This window comes from Pinus tabuliformis, chromosome 3_2, assembly GCF_031772625.1.
Source record: "Pinus tabuliformis cultivar Carrire ecotype Pingquan chromosome 3_2, CPIR1, whole genome shotgun sequence".
Taxonomy (NCBI): domain Eukaryota; kingdom Viridiplantae; phylum Streptophyta; class Pinopsida; order Pinales; family Pinaceae; genus Pinus; species Pinus tabuliformis.
In genome coordinates, this window is record NC_142302.1 from 585,145,842 (window position 1) to 585,165,372 (window position 19,531).

Genomic DNA, 19,531 nt, shown 5'->3' on the forward strand with positions numbered 1-19,531 from the left:
TTGTGCTAGGTATTTGTGGTATGCAGGCTTAGAATTATTTGATTTCAATTTCCATAAGCTTTCATGTGTAATTCTTGATTTCATTTCTACAATATCGGTACAAGCACGCTGTCTGTACTAGTGCATTTATGGTTCTGCAAGATTGATTTCACTGGTTCAATTTCGCAAGTCTTTTACTCCTTTCCTTTCGCAAAAGTTCTTTATTCCTGCTTGCAAGATTGATGTTTGTTTCTAAATTAAGGGCATTATTAATATCTGAGGTTTTACTTAAGATTTAAATGTGTGATGAATATGGAATAATGTTGTAGTAACTTACAGGTCTATGCTTGCACTGAACACTTTCAAAGAAAGGATCGAATTTCACAATTAATTATTAAATGAACCTTCTGAGTTAAAACATTAAAAGGCAGATCTAAATTATATGCACAGTTATCTCAGGAAAAGCCTATTTACACAAACAGATAATTTCCATAATTATATAGAAGAGTTTTATGTTTTAAAGAGAGATTTACTTTAACTTTTGAAAATCATTTCCTGTCTAGAATATAAGTTTGGTTGAAGCATCTTTCTTCTTGTCAGAATTTACTTACAAATTATGTTTGCTTTGCACTCTATTTCACTTAACACGCTTTTTATTTTTCGAAAGTAATCTAGAAACCAAGTGCAGAATTATTGGTTATCTGGTGTAGGAACCTCAAATCCGGTATAGGATCAGAGTGTTTTAGAATAGAGACTTAAAGTTCTTGCACGAAGGTCAAAACTTCAGTAGAAGCATAAAACATTTTTTTGCTATCTAAAACTCATTCCATTGCAGGCACAACATTCAGGTACAGGAACATTGTTGTAGTACAAGAATAACAGTTTAGTGCATGAAAGAATATCTTTAAAGAAGACAGATACACTGAAGGTAAATATAAAGGGTCATTTCATTAGTTAAGATTGTTCACAATTAGTTAAGAATCCATTTTAGTTTCTGCAAAAGTACTTTTCATTTATTCCAACACCAGAATTTCTTTGAGTATCAATTGTCGCTTGATCATCATGTTTCTTTCGATTCTGTAAATTTGTGATATAAGAAGTAGGAATAGAATCAGTAAAAGTTCATATCATTTCTGGCATTTCCTGTGCTTCACCTCTAAGTTTAAGAAACCCCCGAGTTGACAATTAAGTGTTGAAGGAGTCTATTGAATTATGATTCCTGCACCCAACACATACCTACAAATATGGATTTGTTTAATTATAATTTAATACAATCCACAATATGTCATTATGGAAGAACAACAAACTAATGAAATTCCACCCCATGAGAATCAATTTGTTGATGAACCTATTATTCAAATAGCACAAAATATGGATAAAGAGATAGGGTTAAGAAGATCCTCAAGAATAAGGAAACCTATCATTTTTTTGTTATTATGTTGTGTACCTAGAAGAGTCTAACCAAGACATTGGAATTTAAGAAGATCCAATATCATTTTCACAAGCCATATGAGAAGGAAACTCCAAGTTAAGAAGATCCAATATCATTTTCACAAGCCATATGAGAAGGAAACTCCAAGCTCTAGGACGATGCTATGTTAGAAGAGTTGGATTAAATGGCTAAGAATCATGTCTATGATTTAGTTAAATTTCCTAAAGAATCCAAAGCCATTGGATGTAAATGGATCTACAAAAATAAAAATGGCTCATCTGGCAACATAGAATGGTATAAACCCATACTTGTGGCCGAAGGATTAACTAAAAAAGAAGGTATTTATTACCATGAGACCTTTTCTCCAATTTCTACAAAGGACTCACTTCAGATAATCATGGCATTGGTAGATCATTTTAATCTATAGTTGTATCAAATGGATGTGAAAACAGATTTCCTTAATGGGGACCTGGAGGAAGAGGTGTAAAATCATTTAGTTTGCAACCTCAGAAAATCCATATACGGGCTAAAACAAGCTTCACGTCAATGGTATTTTTAAATGTCACGATGTCATTTCTTCATTTGATTTTACAAAGAACATTGTCGATCAATGTATATACCCTAAGGTCTATGGGAGTGAACTCATATTCTTAGTCCTATATGTGGATGATATTCTGCTTGCCAATAATTTTTTGGGCTTAGTACATGAGGTCAAATAGTTTTTGAAACAAGACTTTAATATGAAGGATATGAGTGAAGCCTCTTTTGTCATTGGCATAGAGATTCATCGAGACAATTCCCAAGGGATATTGGGATTGTCTCAAAAGGAGTACATTAATAAGGTTCTAGAAAGATTTTGCATGAACTATTGTCCCCTACTGTGGCACACGCTATTAAGGGTGATACATTTTGTCTTAGTCAATGTTTGAAAAATATTTGTAATGAGAAAAGATGAATATCATTCCTTATTCAATTGAAGTTAGAAGTATGATGTATTCTCGGGTATGTACAAGATTAGACATTGGATTTGCAATTGGATTGTTAGGTAAATGTCAAAGCAACCCAGGTATTAATCATTGAATGGTTTCAAAGAAAATTATGCAGTATATGCAAGGTATAAAAGTTGCATGCTTACCTGCAAACAATTATACCTTTTGGGAGTGATTGGGTATTCAAACTCAAACTATGCATGATGTCTCGACTCTATAAAGTATACATTTGGATATGTCTTCCTACTTGCAGAAGGTGTCATCTCATGGGAAGGCAAGAAACAAAATTTGATTGCTTCTTCCACTATGGAGGTTGAGTATATAGCACATTATGAGGATAGCTCGTAGGCTTTATGGTTACAAAATTTCATCACAATTATAGGCTCCATCTCAAGCCCATTAAGTATTTAGTATGATAATTTTGCTACATTTCAATTTGGTAACAACAATAAGAATAGTAGCTCAAACAAACACATTGACACAAAGTACCCTGTTGCTAAAGAACATGTTCAGAATCATCAAGTGACTATTGAGAAAATCAGCACTAAGTCAATGATTGTGGATCCCATGATGAAAGGGTTACCATCTAAGTTATATGGAGAACATTTAGAGTGTATAATACTCATTAACATGTTTCATGTTTGACTTGTTATGTACATTGGAGACACCATTCAGTTTTATAATTGTAATTATGTTTTCAATGATTTCTAATATATTTGTCCACCCAATTTTTATACATAAAGGAGTAATGAATGACATATTGTCCATTGGGACAATAAAATTGAACCTTTAATGGACATTTTGTTTCACATTCATAAAAAATTATGCCACATAAAGTGTTTATTTGGAGGAAATAATGATATTGTAATACTTGGAATGTAGTATTTGTTTAATAGATTATTTATATTGAAACTTCTTTTTATAAAGTAGAAAGAAAAAATAATATTATGTTTGCATCAATTTAGACCAAATAATTTCTTATTGTGACCCAAATTGAAGTTACATAACTTCCCATATATGTAGTTACACAACTTCCCATGAAGTGTTGGTTATGACCAGTGAAAAAACACCTGATTGCCTAATTTAATGCCAGTTATATTACAGGTAAAACAGATTTATCCACCTACAAGTCACTCGCAACACAAGCTGTTCCACCGCATAATGCTCCATGCCATGTCAACACTAGGGACAGCCAGAGCAGCAGCATCATTATGTATTATGTAATTGTAGTTAGTCTCAACTTATATTGTGAATTACAATAAAGATAATACAGACAATTTGTCCAGTTAATCGGAATCTGAGGAATCATAGGCAGTTGGAAGGTTATTTAGCTTCATCAGACGGTGCTGTCTGACATACTCAAAGCATTGCCTTACAGTGCTCAATGTCTGGCAGTGAGTGTCGAAATCGTTGCTCACATTTGAACCATCCCTCCCATCACTTTGATCTGCAACATAATTCTCTATACAATGAACAAAATCTGTCCCGGATTTCAGAGCAACGCTTCTGGTGAGATCCTTCAGGTCTATGGACTCCGCCTGCGCTACTTTCTTGTGAGTCAATATCACCACAAATCGAAGCCCTGCAAGGCATCAACTTCCTTAACAATATTTTTATCAAATAATTCCGAACGTTAAGGACGACATACTTATTGTTTTTAATTAACCAGATTTCCTCGCCTCTGCATGGCGCATTCTTTCAGCCATCAATAGAATCAGCAAAGTTTCGAAACGTATCGAAATTCCAAATCTCTTCATATTATTAGCCTAAAAGGGTAGAAAGCTAAGCATGATTTATAACAAATATATTAAAAATGAGCTATCAGTGTGTGAAGTAGATTATTTTTTTTTTTTTTTTCAGTTTGAGGGAGTGGGTTTAATGATTAAAATCACATATTTCTTTTTAAGAAGTTATAGGTACAAATCCAGAGAGGTAGAGTATGTATGTTTTAGTAGATTTAGTAGTCAAATCACTGGGTCGGGATAGCTCTTTTGTGCCACACAAACAAGAGGGTCTTATACACCAATGTTTTTTTTAATTATTTATATTTATTTTTCTAGTTATTTATTAAGGTGGAGTGGTTAGAATTCATAGTCATAACCACTTATCTTGATTTGAATCTTGATTAAGTTTTATTAGTTATGATTTATGGACTATTGAGTGGAGGTCTTTTTGAAATAACATAATGTGACTTTTTGGTGACAACAATGATGGTGTATTTTAGTTACAGATTCCCCCTTTGCTAACCTTACTAAGTATGACTTGTGAGCTACCATATTGATTTGGGGTTTTGTTTGGGCAGCCATGCTATGTGATCTTTGATTCTAGTAATGGCTGTATATTTTAGTTACCAATTTTTTCAATATAATTTAAAATATATATATATATATATATTATCATTTAAATATTATGAATACCATCTATATAATCTAAACATTCTAAGTTATATTTAAAACTTATAAGAGAGTAAATAAGTGAACAGAAAAATGTCAAAGTATTTGGCAGAATAAAAAGTAAAGTTACAACATGTAAGAATAAATTAACTACTACTTTAAAGATGCCTGGTCCTAATTGTTATCATGCCAAAAACAATTTTATTATTTCCTTTAATTTATTACCTAAAATTATAATGCTTTAATTATGAATAAAAATGATCCCCAAAATTAAGATAATTTATAAATTTAATTTGAATACCCATTTAAAATTTTCATAAACTTTCTTATACCTCCTCTGCTTTGATAGCATTAGCAATTAAACTCTCTTACACCAACTTTGCTTTGATATTAAATTTTTTACTCAAAATAATAAAAAATAATAATAATAATAATAATAAATAAATAAATAATAAAAAAAAAAATCTTAACATAAAATTCTTATTTTCTCTTACACCAACTTTGCTGTGATAACATTGATATTAAAAATTCTTAACATAACGAAAATTCTTACTCTCTTGAACTTACTTTACTCTAATAACATTAACAATTAAATTTTCTTACACAAACATATATATATATATATTAATTATGATAACCTAAAAGAATATTCCTAGTCTCTCTTACACCTACTTTGCTTTATTAATATTAACAATTAAATTTCTTACACAAATGTACATGTATTTACAGAGGGCAAAGTTCTTTTGTTTTTGCGAAAAGAAGGAACAAAAGATTTCAGCAAAAACCTTCTATAAATAAGATTATCTCAGCTTTATGTGGATCGCTGATTTCCCAAATATTTGGTAATAATAGAATATATGTGGTAAATTATTTGACCATTTTCAATAATCTATTTTATTATTTAATATTTATTTAATAGTTAACAATCGTTTGACATAAGTTAAGGTTTTATTTTAATAATTTTAGTTTAATAATTATATTTTTTTATTTTGAAAGTTATAGAAATTTCGGTTATATTTTGAAAAAAAAATTGATAAAGATTTTTGTAAATTTAAATAAAAAATTATTAAATTTCATAGTTTTAGAAATTTTTGATATTACTTAATTATTTCATAAAAATATGATTCAAAATATCTCTACAAAATTCTTAAAAAAAAAATTATCTGAATTTCAACCATTTTTAACCTTAGGGACAATTCCTCCACCTGGATAAACCACTCCATTTTAATATAAAAATCTTGCAGACAAGATGCATGCAGAAATGTATATTTGTAAACTAATAAAATAAATATAACTGTGAGATCGTAGAGTACCTTCCTCGCGTATAATTCTCACTAATTCTGGCAATTTCTCCAAAGCAGGTCCTCCCATGTAACAATCCTGGGCTTTAATCACCAATATCACACACTCGGACACTGGGTAAACGTTCCTCCGCTTGGAACCATCGATTTCTGACTCATTATTTTCCATTCCTGCAACTCCACCTCTCAAAACATTTCTGATTGCATTGTGATCGATTTCCTCAGACGATGATCTACACGGAGTGTCGATAATGTTCATCAAAAATTTTGGGAATACCAGAAGCTTATTCTTCACTTTATGCACTCTCTGCACAGACGTTGTAACTTTGGCAGGGCCTGTCTCTGCTCGCATTATCAAGGGACCTTCCTCCTTGTACAGAACTCTGAAAATAGTATTGATAAAGGAACTCCTCCCGTTCTTCCGAAATCCAAGAACCAAAACAGTGATGGGATTTTTGGAAGAAAGCACCGCGGCTGCATCCCTGATTTGCTTGTACTGATAATCTAAAATGCGTTCCCTCGTCATCTTATTGTAACCGAAATACGCGGCGGCTGCGGCGGCAGTCCCTAAAAGCGGGATTATGACATTCATTCTCTCGACCAACCGATCCCTTTTCGCAGTGCAGACAATTCAGCTTCAACAAATAATTACTGAAAATGTAGCCAATTCAGCTTCAGCAGATAATTCCTGAAATAAGGAACTTATTTTTTCGTTTTGCCCTAGAGAAGCATATTTTTTATTATAGTTAACGATTAGTATAGATTCCAAAGCAAAAGCCACTGGATGGATCACTGCATTTATTTAAATTTTATTCCCGTTACTTCGAAATCAAGTATGCATCATATTCGGCCTGGCCAAAGTTTGACAACTGATATCTCTAAAGAATATCTTTTGGTGGTCAAAATACGTAGGAAAATTGCAAAGATAGGTTCAGATTTGAAGCTTAAAGCCGGTACATTCTTACTGCTTCTTAAATCATGTACATGGATGGACTGAAAGGGAAAAAACCGGCGATTTATTTTGGGAGTTGTCTATAATGCGATTTTTTAGAGATTCCGGTGACGGAATCCGGCGGAAGAAATTGAGGTTAAATCTTGATTTGTTGTAATTAAAATGGTTTTTTAACTGCATATTTGGATTCAGCACCCTGAAAAACCCCTGGGACGTTTTGATTGTTCAGAAACTAGCTATCAAACTTGCGATTCCAATAAATTGCTGCCGGATTTTGACCGGAAAAACCCACCGGAAAGGCTTCCAAAAAGTCGCATAGACAACTGCTTTATTTTGTTGTGGGCACATATGAGCAAGTTACCAAAAGCGTGGTGTCTAGGAAATGGAATCGGAATAAGGCAATACAGAACAGATATGTCGGTAAACACTAAAAATGAAGAGAGTAAAGTTTGGGACATTATTTTTTTTTCAAAAGGTGTGCCAAACCCTAAGAAGCTTTTTTCGGGTTTAATTTAAGCTGTACATACATTCGAGATATATAACATAGTATTACAACATAATCATAGATATATAATATAGTATTACAACATAATCTATAATACATGAGAGATATATAACATAGTATTACAATATAATACATGAGAGATATATAACATAGTATTACAATATAATTTATACAGTAGAGATATATAACATAGTAGCGTCATGAAACCAAAATCTTGCGACATCTTGTCACAAGAAACACCATTAACTTTGAAAAACACTCATGCAAGAATATAACTTGACGACCTCTTCCTTTTGCTTCTTCAAAGCAACAAATGTCACATCATGTGAACATCACCATGTACTCTCACATCTTGGTGTATAAACAATCTTGGTGTTTAGTCAATGGTTTACTAAACACATGTCGACAAAACATGCTTCTTCAAACAACTGACTCTCAAGTTAAGCAAAAACATGTACAACAACTTGATGATTTACAAAAAGAATTCCACATTCTCATGAAACAATTCATCACATCTCCCTTTCATCTTTGGAGACAAAATAAACTCTTCCAAGTCGATATAACATACATGTAACAATCGATCGACCACACAAGACGACACTCATGCATGTGAAAATGATCAACATTCTCAAGTTGACAACATACATGTTAATAAAGCAATCAACCAACACAAGTCAATCACTCATGCATGTTAAAGCACAATGAAACTATTAAAAATTCCATTGTTCACACACACAAACTCTCATGCATGTATAACAATTCTCAAGTCTGTCACAAGTACAATCACAAGTACAAGAATCCTATTGGTATGTACGAGTACTTAAAGAGCTAAAATGACCAAATTTGCTACAATAAAGTGAGTCAACATATGTCGGGTCCCTATAATACTAGTGATTACCCCATTACTATTGTAGTTATACCCCTTATTAATATTGTTGTGCCCTTATTGCCCCCATATTGTTATTAATGTGCCCCATAGAATCCCTCTATTGTTATTTTTGTGGCTTTAAAGTATTATTGTTAGATCGGCTGGGTTATATTGTGACTCCTTAGACTCCTATATATATAAAGGAGGTTTTGTCATTTGTATCATCCAAGAATTGTTCATTTATGTAATGTAAAGGAGGTTTCCCCCTCGAAGAGGCTGAATTCTAAGGCGTTGATCTATCTTTTCTATCTTTTCTTGAGCTGGTTCCATAACATTTGGTATCAGAGCTTTGGATTCTAGGGTTTCGCTGCTCCAAACAGGTCATTGTGGAATTTTCACTATAACTTTTTTTCTGCGATGTTTCAGAAGCTAAAAAAAAACCCATTTGAGAAGACATCGCACTGAATCTCGGGTCCGAATTTCAGAACTTTTTGCGCTATGTTTACGAAGATATGATCTGAGGAAGTTGGTATTTTTGCAGACTCCTGAATTACATTCCTAACAGGTGACCTGGGGAAAATCATCATAACTTTTTCCCTGAGCATTGGATTGAAATTTCATAAGAAGGTGCAGAAAGAGGACGAACTGTAGTTTCTTGTATATATTTTTCAGAGCCAACGGACAAAACAGTGACTCGTGGCGCGTCGTACAAGTTCGCTCTACTAAACTAGTCTATAATCAGGTCACCGTGGGAGATTTCACATAACTCTTCCTTGGAGAATCCAAATTGGATCAGACTAGTGGCATTGGAAAGAAAACACAGAGGGTTACCACAGGTTGCCATTTTAGAACTGGATGATTTGAAAATACAGAGATACATTAGAGGCAATATCGAGCTCCTACAAAGTGAAAAAAAAGGTGTCTAGATTCTTTTAAATTTTTTGCTTAAGAGTGGTTTAAAAATTTATTTTAAAGGAATTTAAAGGGCTAGTAGAGCATCACTATCGGTAACTGATGCCCCAAGGAAAGAAAATGCAAACACCTAGTAAGGAACCTGAAAGCTCTAGCATGACTCATGAAGAAGAAGAAGAAATTCTATATGACATATCAAAATTACAAGAACAAGTGCAACAAGTGTCACTTGCACAAAAAGTAACAGAATCTAAGATGGATGGTTTAAGGAAAGATGTAGAAGCTAAGATGGATGGTTTAAAGAAAGGTCTAGAAGCTAAGATGGATTGTTTAAAGAAAGGCGTATAAGCTAAGATGGATGGCATGGAAGCTAAGGTGAATGGCATGGACGCTAAAATTGATGGCATGGATGATAAGATGGAAGAATTGAAGATAAATATGAATAAGTTGCTACAAGAAATGGTCACTAAGGGTGAAAGGGTACTAAAGGAAACTCATGATGAGAACAAAAGAAATGTTAATCATGATTCCATAGACTCTAATGTTGGATGGAAGACTCACCATATTCCAAAAATCGATATGAGGAAGTTTGATGGCAAGGATCCCGCCACATGGATATTACAGATGGAGCAATTCTTCGATCTCAATAATGTGCAAAACACACAAAAGGTACGTATGGCAACTTTATATTTGGAACCAAATCAGTTTGTATGGTATCAATGGCTTTGCTCTCGTAAACAATTTATCACTTGGGCAATTTTTACGGAAGAATTGATAGCACATTATGAGGATACAAAAAGCAACACTTTTTTAGGCAATTGATAAGTCTCAAACAAAAGGGTTCAATAATGGAGCACATTGAGGAGTTCCAAAAATTGAACATAAGGGTAAAAGATATTCCAGAGGAGCATAGGATTGATGTTTTCATAGGGTCTTTAAAAGATAATATCCAACATGATGTTCACCTTTGGGAACCTGATTCATTAGAGAAGGCATTCAGGTTAGCAAGAAAAATGGAAAGCAAAATTATGGCAACTAGGAAGCATACCATTCACAACTATAAAGACGGAAGTGTTGTTGCCCCTAGTCTTCCACAACCTATAAGGTTGACACCACAACAATTGGAAGAAAAAAGAGCAAAAGGGCTTTGTTACAGTTGTGATAGCAAATACACTAAAGGTCATAAGTGTGCTGAGAAGAAATTATTCTACATAGATTGTGAAGAGGAAGAAGAAAAGGAGCAAGAAAGGTCAAAAGAAGAGGATATACTCCAGGAACAAAGCCTAGATGAAGAACAAATAAATCCGACCATATCTTGTAATGCATTGGCGGGAATTACCACTCCTCAAACCATCAAGATAGAAGGACAAATCAAGAAGAAAAAGGTAATAGTGTTGATTGATTCAGGAAGCACCCACAATTTTATTCATTGTAAGGTAGCAAAAGAATTGAATTGCTTCCTATATCCAGCACCAGAGTGTCAAGTGATGATTGCAAATGGAGGAACAATAAATTGCTCTGGAAAGTGCCATAATATCAAGCTATCCATGGGAGAATATGTATTGACTAGCCCAATGCTTTCCATTCCAATGGGAGGTGCTGATGTTGTACTAGGAGTCCAATGGCTACAATCCTTGGGTACAATAGCTTTTAATTTTCAAGAACTTTTCATCAAATTTTCTACGGAAGGAAAGGAAGTTGAATTAAGGGGTATTGCAGGGAAACCAGGAAAGATAATCAGCTCTAATGGTATGACAAAGCTTCTAAAAAAGGAGCAAAGAGGTGTAATTGCACAATTATGTTCGCTAGATGTTTCCACATCGGAATCATCTATTTCTCCAGATCTCCAAAAAGTCTTGGACAATCATTCCAAGGTATTTGAGACTCCCAAAGGTCTCCCACCTATGCGTGATCATGATCATGCTATTCATCTGATTCCAGGAAGTGTTCCCCAAACATCAGGCCGTACAGATATCCCTATGTCCAAAAGAGTGAAATTGAACGTATGGTTGCAAAATGCTAGAGGCTGGTATAATTCAACCGAGTCAAAGTTCTTTCTCTGCTCCAGTAGTATTGGTGCACAAGAAGGATGGATCATGGCGCATGTGTCCGGATTATAGGGAGCTCAACAAGCTCACTATTAAAGATAAGTTCCCCATTCCTGTCATTGATGAATTACTGGATGAATTGCATGGATCAATTTACTTCACCAAGTTGGATCTTCGTTCAGGATATCATCAAATCAGAATGAAGACTGAAGACATTTCGAAAATAGCATTTAGAACTCATGAGGGTCATTATGAATTTTTGGTCATGCCTTTTGGCCTTACCAATGCACCTTCAACATTTCAAGGTTTGATGAATTCAATTTTCAAACCATTCCTTAGAAAATTTGTGTTAGTATTTTTTGATGATATACTAATCTACAGCAAGTCTTGGAAGGATCATGTTGAACATGTTGACAGGGTGCTACAACTATTGGAGGAGAAACAATTATATGCAAAAAGATCCAAATGTTTCTTTGGAGTCCAGGAGGTGGAATATCTGGGTCATATTGTATCTCATGAAGGAGTTAAGGTAGACCCTAGCAAAATTAAAGCCATTAAGGAATGGAAAATCCCCACATCCATAAAGCATCTGCGAGGATTTCTTGGGTTGACAGGGTATTATCGCAAGTTTGTTAAGAATTATGGGAGAATAGCAGCACCTCTAACAACATTATTGAAGAAAGATGCATTTTCATGGACTCCGGAAGCAAAAAAGGCCTTTAAACATCTTAAAGAGGCAATGTGCCAAGCACCGGTCTTAGCTACACCGGACTTCACAAAAACCTTTATTGTGGAATGTGATGCTTCAGGAAATGGAATTGGTGTTGTTCTAATGCAAGATGAAAGACCCATTGCTTTTGAAAGTCATCCAATCAAGGGAAAGTTTTTAAGCAAAGCTATTTATGAGAAGGAAATGTTGGCAATACTCCATGCACTTAAGAAATGGCGACCCTACCTAATGGGAAGACACTTCAAGGTAAAAACGGATCATGATAGCCTTAAATACTTTTTAGAACAAAGATTATCCTCTGAAGAGCAACAAAAGTGGGTCACAAAGATGTTGGGTTATGACTTTGAAATCATCTACAAAAAAGGGAAGCAAAATGTGGTGGCAGATGCACTCTCAAGAAAGGATGAGGATGTGGAAGCATTGTTGTGCACCATTTCTATTATCCAACCAGATTGGATAAACGAAGCAAGGGAGGAATGGAAGAATGACGAAGAAGTGTGGGCACTTATTCGAAAGTTACAACAAGATTCCAGTATAGCTGGCAAAATGATTCGTTATGGTACAAAGATCGCTTATACCTCTGTAAGAATTCCCAGCTAAAACAAAAGATTCTTATGGAATTGCACACTTCTCCCTTAGGAGGGCACTCAGGATTTTTAAAAACTTACCACAGGGTTAAGAAGGAATTTTTTTTGGATGGCCTTAAATCAGATATTCAAAAGTTTGTGGTGGAATGTTTGGTTTGCCAACAAAATAAAGTTGAAACAATTAAGACACCAGGTCTATTACAACCTTTATCCATTCCAAGCCAACGTTGGGAGGAGGTTTCAATGGATTTTATCACAGGTTTACCCAAGTCTGAGGGAAAGAGTGTCATCATGGTGGTAGTTGACAGACTTACCAAGTATGCACACTTTTGTGCATTATCACATCCATTTAAAGCCAGTACAGTTTCTACTGCATTTATGGAAACAATTCAAAAGCTACATGGAAACCCAAAGATTATTGTAAGTGACAGAGATCCCATTTTCACTGGAAATTTTTGGACAGAATTATTTTCTTGTCTTGGTACTCAGTTAGCTCATAGCTCATCTTATCATCCTCAATCTGATGGGAAAACTGAGATAGTAAACAAATGTTTGGAAGGATATCTTCGTTGCTTTGTATCTGATAAACAAACACAATGGGTCAAATGGTTGCCTCTGGCTGAATGGTGGTATAACACTTCCTTCCATACAGCAACAAAAATGACCCCATTTATGGCACTTTATGGGTATCAACCACCATCCATCACATCATATTTAAGAGAAAATTCTAAGGTTCAGGCAGTGGAACATCACATCGAACATCAACAACAAGTCCTCCAACTCTTAAAGGATAACCTCGTGTTGGCACAGAATAAAATGAAACAACAGGCAGATCAACATCGCAGTGAAAGAAGTTTTGATGTAGGTGATTGGGTATTCCTACAACTACAACCATATAAGAAAATGTCCCTCAAGCAAGCTAAGAAGGATAATAAATTATCACCAAAGTATTATGGTCCGTACAAGGTGTTGCAAAAGATTGGTACTATGGCATACAAATTGGAGCTTCCTGCAGCTTCTCGATTGCACCCAGTTTTCCATGTTTCATGTTTAAAGAAGGTTATAGGCGAAAAGCTCCAAGTTCAAACAATATTTCCAGAACTTGACGAGGAAGGAAAAATTATATTGGAACCGAAAGCAATCACAGAAACAAGAACTCGACAGCTACGAAATCGATCAATTTCGGAGTATCTTATCAAGTGGAAGAACTTATCCGTTGAAGATTCCACATGGGAGGATGAGAATTTTATGCAGAAGTATCCAGAACTACTCAAGCGTTGAGGACAACACTTTTTTGAAGGAGAGGGGCATGTTGGGTCCCTATAATACTAGTGATTACCCCATTACTATTGTAGTTATACCCCTTATTAATGTTGTTGTGCCCCTATTGCCCCCATATTGTTATTACTGTGCCCCATAGAATCCCTCTATTGTTATTTTTGTGGCTTTATATTATTATTGTTAGGTCGGCTGGGTTATATTGTGACTCCTTAGACTCCTATATATAGAAAGGAGGTTTTTTCATTTGTATCATCCAAGAATTGTTCATTTATGTAATGTAAAGGAGGTTGCCCCCTCGAAGAGGCTGAATTCTAAGGCGTTGATCTATCTTTTCTATCTTTTCTTGAGTTGGTTCCATAACAACATACTCCACTTTCAGACACCTTCCTGGTGTAAACATGCAAGTTCAAGAATGGAACATGCATGCAAATTTGTAGTTGCAAATTTCCATCTTTGCTGCATCTAAGTAAATCAATGTAACTATGCTTTCCCAATATCTTGCTTCATGCAATATGCAGCATAATTTTAGGAGAAAATAAATGCATCCAAATAACAAGGAAATGCATCAATAAGGAAATATTTGCAACAATTATCAAAAAAATGCAAGGCCTTAATTGGTTAAGAAATCTAACCATCTGTTTCCAAACCATTTCAATGGCGCTTCTTTCAGTTGCACTTCATCATGTGTATCATCCTGACCCACATCAATTATGGAATCCTCCTTTCCATTCTTTCCAAAATCTCTCTCCACCTTCTTCAAATGTCGTGGATGACTTGTTGGATGCAAATTCCAACACTTATCTACAATATGACCCTGCTAATGGCAATGAGTGCAAAATAATTGCATCTTCTTGTCAACATGGTTTCCATTATCCAATGGACCTTTGGCTTTCTATCTCTTTTGTTTTGAAATTTTCCTGTGTATGTTTATGCTCTTCCAGCACCTCAAAATAGTATGGTTATTCAAACCACAAAAATAACATGTAAGTTTTCTCCAAATCTTATGTGAAGATTTACCATGTTTATCATAATCAAAATAAACTTGATTAAAAACAGATTTATACCTTGCACATTCACCTTTGTCGCATTCTTGAAGAGGTGAATTTGATGAGGTAGTGGATATCTTCGGAATACCAACAATGGTTTCAATGGCCTTAGAGATTTCAACATATCCTTGTTTTCCATTTCCACTAGTTTCATGCTTATGAGCATCTTCTTTCAAAGTGGGTATAAAACTTTTGCATTCCTCATGAACACAAACTTCACAAGCTTGAGGTAATGAACATGTAATGAAAGTCCTTCTTAGAACACCTTCATGTGCCACCTTGTCTTTGGAGCATTCTCCATCATGTTGTCCATAACAAGACCCAAATACCTAGGCCTTTCCTCAACAACAATTGGCTCAACTATGCCTTATGCATGTTTTCCTAACCCTTTACCTTCATAGCCTGTCTTCATCATTAATTTGGACCCTATTCCTCTAGTGTGTCTTTCAAAAGCACCAAAACATTCATTTTGAGAGGAAATTGAAGATGAACTTGAATTGCATACCTCATTTTCATGCACATGCTTGGCTAGGGTTTCCTTGGCATCATGGAGTTGAATCTCCATCTCATGTATCTTTTCAAGAAGCTCTTGCTTCTCCTCCTTCATGGCCATCAACTTCTCTTGAAGTATAGTGTTCTCCTTCCTATATTCATACAGATATTGCACCATATCTCTCATGATGATAAGCTTTTGCAACATCTCTTCATCAAAGAGATTTGCTAAGGAAGATGGATTAGAAACATCACTTGTTGAAGTTGTCATCGCATAACTTGCACACAATTAAATTCTCCTTGCACAAATACAAAACCAATAGCTAATTTTCTAGCTAACCTTGGCAAACCATCTCAAGGTTAAAATGAGAAAACAGTGGCTCTGATACCAACTTGATCTGAAATGTTGGGAAAACTTGTTAATGCTATGCAAGCTCCCACATCAGTATTAAAAACATGTGTTTAGGATCGTCTCAAATTAACCAAAATGTGAGGACTTTTCTGTCAAGTGTTGAGTGTCTTTTATGAACAATTCATGAGATTAATTAGTTGTTTAAAACACATATATAGCAAGTAAAATATAGAGAATTAAAACACAGCAAACTCATAACACAAAGCTAATAAAGAAGTTCACCCCTCTTGGGCTACATCTCCGTGGACCTGCTTCAATGGCTAGGCCCTCGTTTTATTAATGTTCAATTCTCTGAATACATGAACCTAAAGTGATCTAATGTCTTTGCAACCTACTCCATTGGATTTAGAAGACCGAAAAACCCCAAAAATGACTCTCCAGGCTCTGTGATTGGACATCAGCTGATCTAGTCTTGACCTCCTCTCCTGGTGGCCCTAAGCTTCCTTAAAATTCAACATAGAAAAATCACATACAAAAGTCCCTTTCTACCTCTACAACCTATTCCATTGTGTTCAGAGCATCCAAATCATCTAGGAATGACTCTTTCTAAGCCATAATTTGTCGAAAACTTCCAAATTTATGGCTTCTTGAGTTTCTCCTAGGAAATCTCCACTAAATCTAGAAAAACTCTAGTTAACTCTGCCAAATTTGGAGTTAGTTCCAGATTTAGCAGACCCACCAAAAGCTCCGCCAAACTAATCCAAAATTAGTTAATGATAAACACAGATTAATTAGTGTTAAACCCGATTAGCGCATTAATTTGGCGGTTAGCACTTAATGCTAGCAGTTAAGGGTTTATTGGTCACATGCTGGCAGTTAGTGTTAATCGTTACCTGGTGGTTACGTAACTACTAGTGGTTAGTGTTAGCGCATTCACATGTGGCAGTTACCATTAGCACCCACCTCCTAAACTGCCACATGTTACACATGAAATACAAAGCACAACCATTGTTTATTAAGGGACATAGTTGTGGTGTAGCAGTAGCAAGTATGGATTGTGCGGGCGAGGTCATAGGTTCGACTCCTTGGCCTGCCAAACAAATGTTTCATGAACTTTGAGAGGGCACATTGTTAGATTCGGTCTGGTCAGCCCTCCGTCAGAGATCAAAGGTCTTTGTGCATTTCAATTTTAAGTGTCCCGCTCCATCCACTCAGCTGAATTTCGCTAGGGACATGTCATGATCTGACGGAGAAAGTCATGCTACTCATTTTCCCTCATGTCTAGCCCCTGTTGGGTCAGGTCTTGATCCACAATCACTGAAATTTAGGATAGCCAAGGTCTGGTCATATTACAGGTCAAAGTCCTTTTTATTGCTGGGTCTAGGAAATCATCAATGTGGTTTTTGAAAAAACATGTCCAGAACAAAGTCATGCAGGCCAGAGGGAGATCTTATACAGCTATGGTTCAAGAAAGCATCATCATCACCTAAAGAGACATCGACTCTTCTTCAAAACTCTGTTTTGAAGAAAAGTCAAACAAGGTCAACTATGACAAAATTTTCCAAAAAATCGACAGTTGACATTTTTAGATGCAGTCATGGATTTCAAAGCCAAAGGCCCAGTCACACAGTCCCCACAAAGAAATGCCGAAAATTTTATCATGAGAGCCAAAATTTCAAAGAAAAAGGGAAAAAGCATAATGTTTTAAAGTCAATAAAAAGTGCAAAACTTGAACATTATAAAGTGGGTTTTCAAAGAATAAAAAATTGAACCCAACTCTCTCAAAGCCTATATATATTTGTTTTGACCCAAGACTAAGTCATTGTGTTATGAAAAAGCTTGAGAGAGGCATTGTTGAATAAAAGAGAGCTAAGGAGGAGGAATTCAAGTAAGGATGGCAGATTGCTAGGTGGCACGGTGCACACACCAGGGCGCGCGACGCACTCAAGGCACGTGGCGCACTAGCCTTGGAGCGCGACGCACACAGCCAGGGGCATAAAAATAGTGCCAAACCGTTTCAAATCTTTGTGAAAGCTATCAAATCACGAGGTAGGCCTTATGACACCTCTTCTCCATCAATTTGGTCAATGTTTAGCTGTTTGTAAGATGTTTGAAAGGTATCCAAAAGCACAATGGCCTTCCATGGAAAAAGCAACAAGAAAAATGGTTGATGGGGTTGCCAGATGGTAATGATTAGCACCAAGGTCACTTTCCTCCCCTTGTCCCCTCACTCCTCATCATTTTCACCTCCATTCCTCCTTGTCTCCCAAGCAAACCCCCTAGAAAACTCCACTAAGCCCCTCCCCCTATTTTTCAAGCAAATTCGGGTGAAATTCACAGTGCGCGGCGCACTGGGAGCCCGGCCACAGTGTTAACACTGCACTGGCGCGGCGCATACCTGGCGCGCAGCGCACTGGGAAAAGCGCGCGACGCACAGCCTGTGAGCCTAAAAAAGCACCAAATCTCCCAAATTTTTGTAAATTGGCTCTCAACATTGCAAAAACACCCCTAGATCTTTTAATCATTGATCCTTAACTCAAGGAAAAATATATTTTGGTGGCCATGAAATCAAAGGAAAATTTTTATTAAGCAAGCACAAAAATGACAGAAAGAGGGACAAAGAGCTAGGGTTTTGCTACAGTAACATGATCGCTTGATACGCTCCTATCTTATCTCTATCTGCTAAATTCTCCTGGAGCAAGTTTTCCTAATAGTTACCCTAGCTACATTGTAAACATATCCCTTTGTCCCCTTTGCTCCTATAGCTCAAAATGTCCTTAACCCTACCCCATCAAAACTATACCCCAAACACTCCCAAATCCCCGATAAATTTCTCCTTTAAACCCCTATTCCCCTTTTCATCATTCCCCTCCTAACACTCCCCTGTTTTATTGTCCCCTTGGTAACAAATTTTTAGAGCATTCATCAATGTAATTGGATTCAAAGGGCAGCACTAAACTCAGGGTACAAGCAGCAGTGATGGCATCAGAAAATTCATCAGATTATGAGGGGGATACACACAGTGACACATCTTCAGGAGAGAGGTCCCATAGGAGACATCACCGGAGTGGCAGACATCTCAGAGACGAGCCCAACACCCTCACAGAGCTACAGGCATTCCCACTTGCCATGTCTTGTTTCCAGCACTTGGCATGTTATGAATTTTGCCAAAGGGTGGCAAATGTCAGAGTACATCATGAGTTAGCGCACCGTTTTGCACTTCACCTACAGGGAGGCCAATCTATACTGGTTGGGATCACTTTCACCTTGACACCGAAGGCAATAACAATGGCAACAGGGATACCTAACATTGGAGAGCAGTGGCATAAGAAGAAGAAAGTGGAGAGGCATCACTATGAGCCTTATATCAAGAACAGCTGCTTGAGCCAACTCACTAGAGTTTTTCCATTCAAATTTTTGAGGGATGAGTATGCCCCACTCATGAGATTGATCATGAAATATTTTAGTTGCGAGGGGAGGTTTTCTCGCCTTTATGCCTATCACATCCGCTTGCTCATGCACTTCACCAGGGTGAAGATGATGAGCCTCCCATTTTTCATCTGCAACAACATTGAGAAGATGAAGAAATCATGCAGCACAAGACCCCACAACAGCATCTAAACAGTGTCTATCATTTTTCTCTCATCCAGATTTTGGTGGACCA

At 36.0% G+C, this 19,531-nt stretch overlaps 1 protein-coding gene across 1 annotated transcript; it reads right to left on the reverse strand.

Annotated features, from left to right (window-relative positions):
* Positions 1 to 3,389: 3,389 nt before the first annotated feature.
* Positions 3,390 to 6,776, reverse strand: LOC149181916 (uncharacterized). The gene is made up of 2 exons (XM_089418436.1): positions 6,107 to 6,776; positions 3,390 to 3,982 (listed from the first exon to the last, which is right to left on the reverse strand). Exons 1-2 carry the CDS (start codon positions 6,684 to 6,686, stop codon positions 3,687 to 3,689), a joined length of 876 nt encoding a protein of 291 aa, XP_089274562.1. The 5' UTR covers positions 6,687 to 6,776; the 3' UTR covers positions 3,390 to 3,686.
* Positions 6,777 to 19,531: the final 12,755 nt, after the last annotated feature.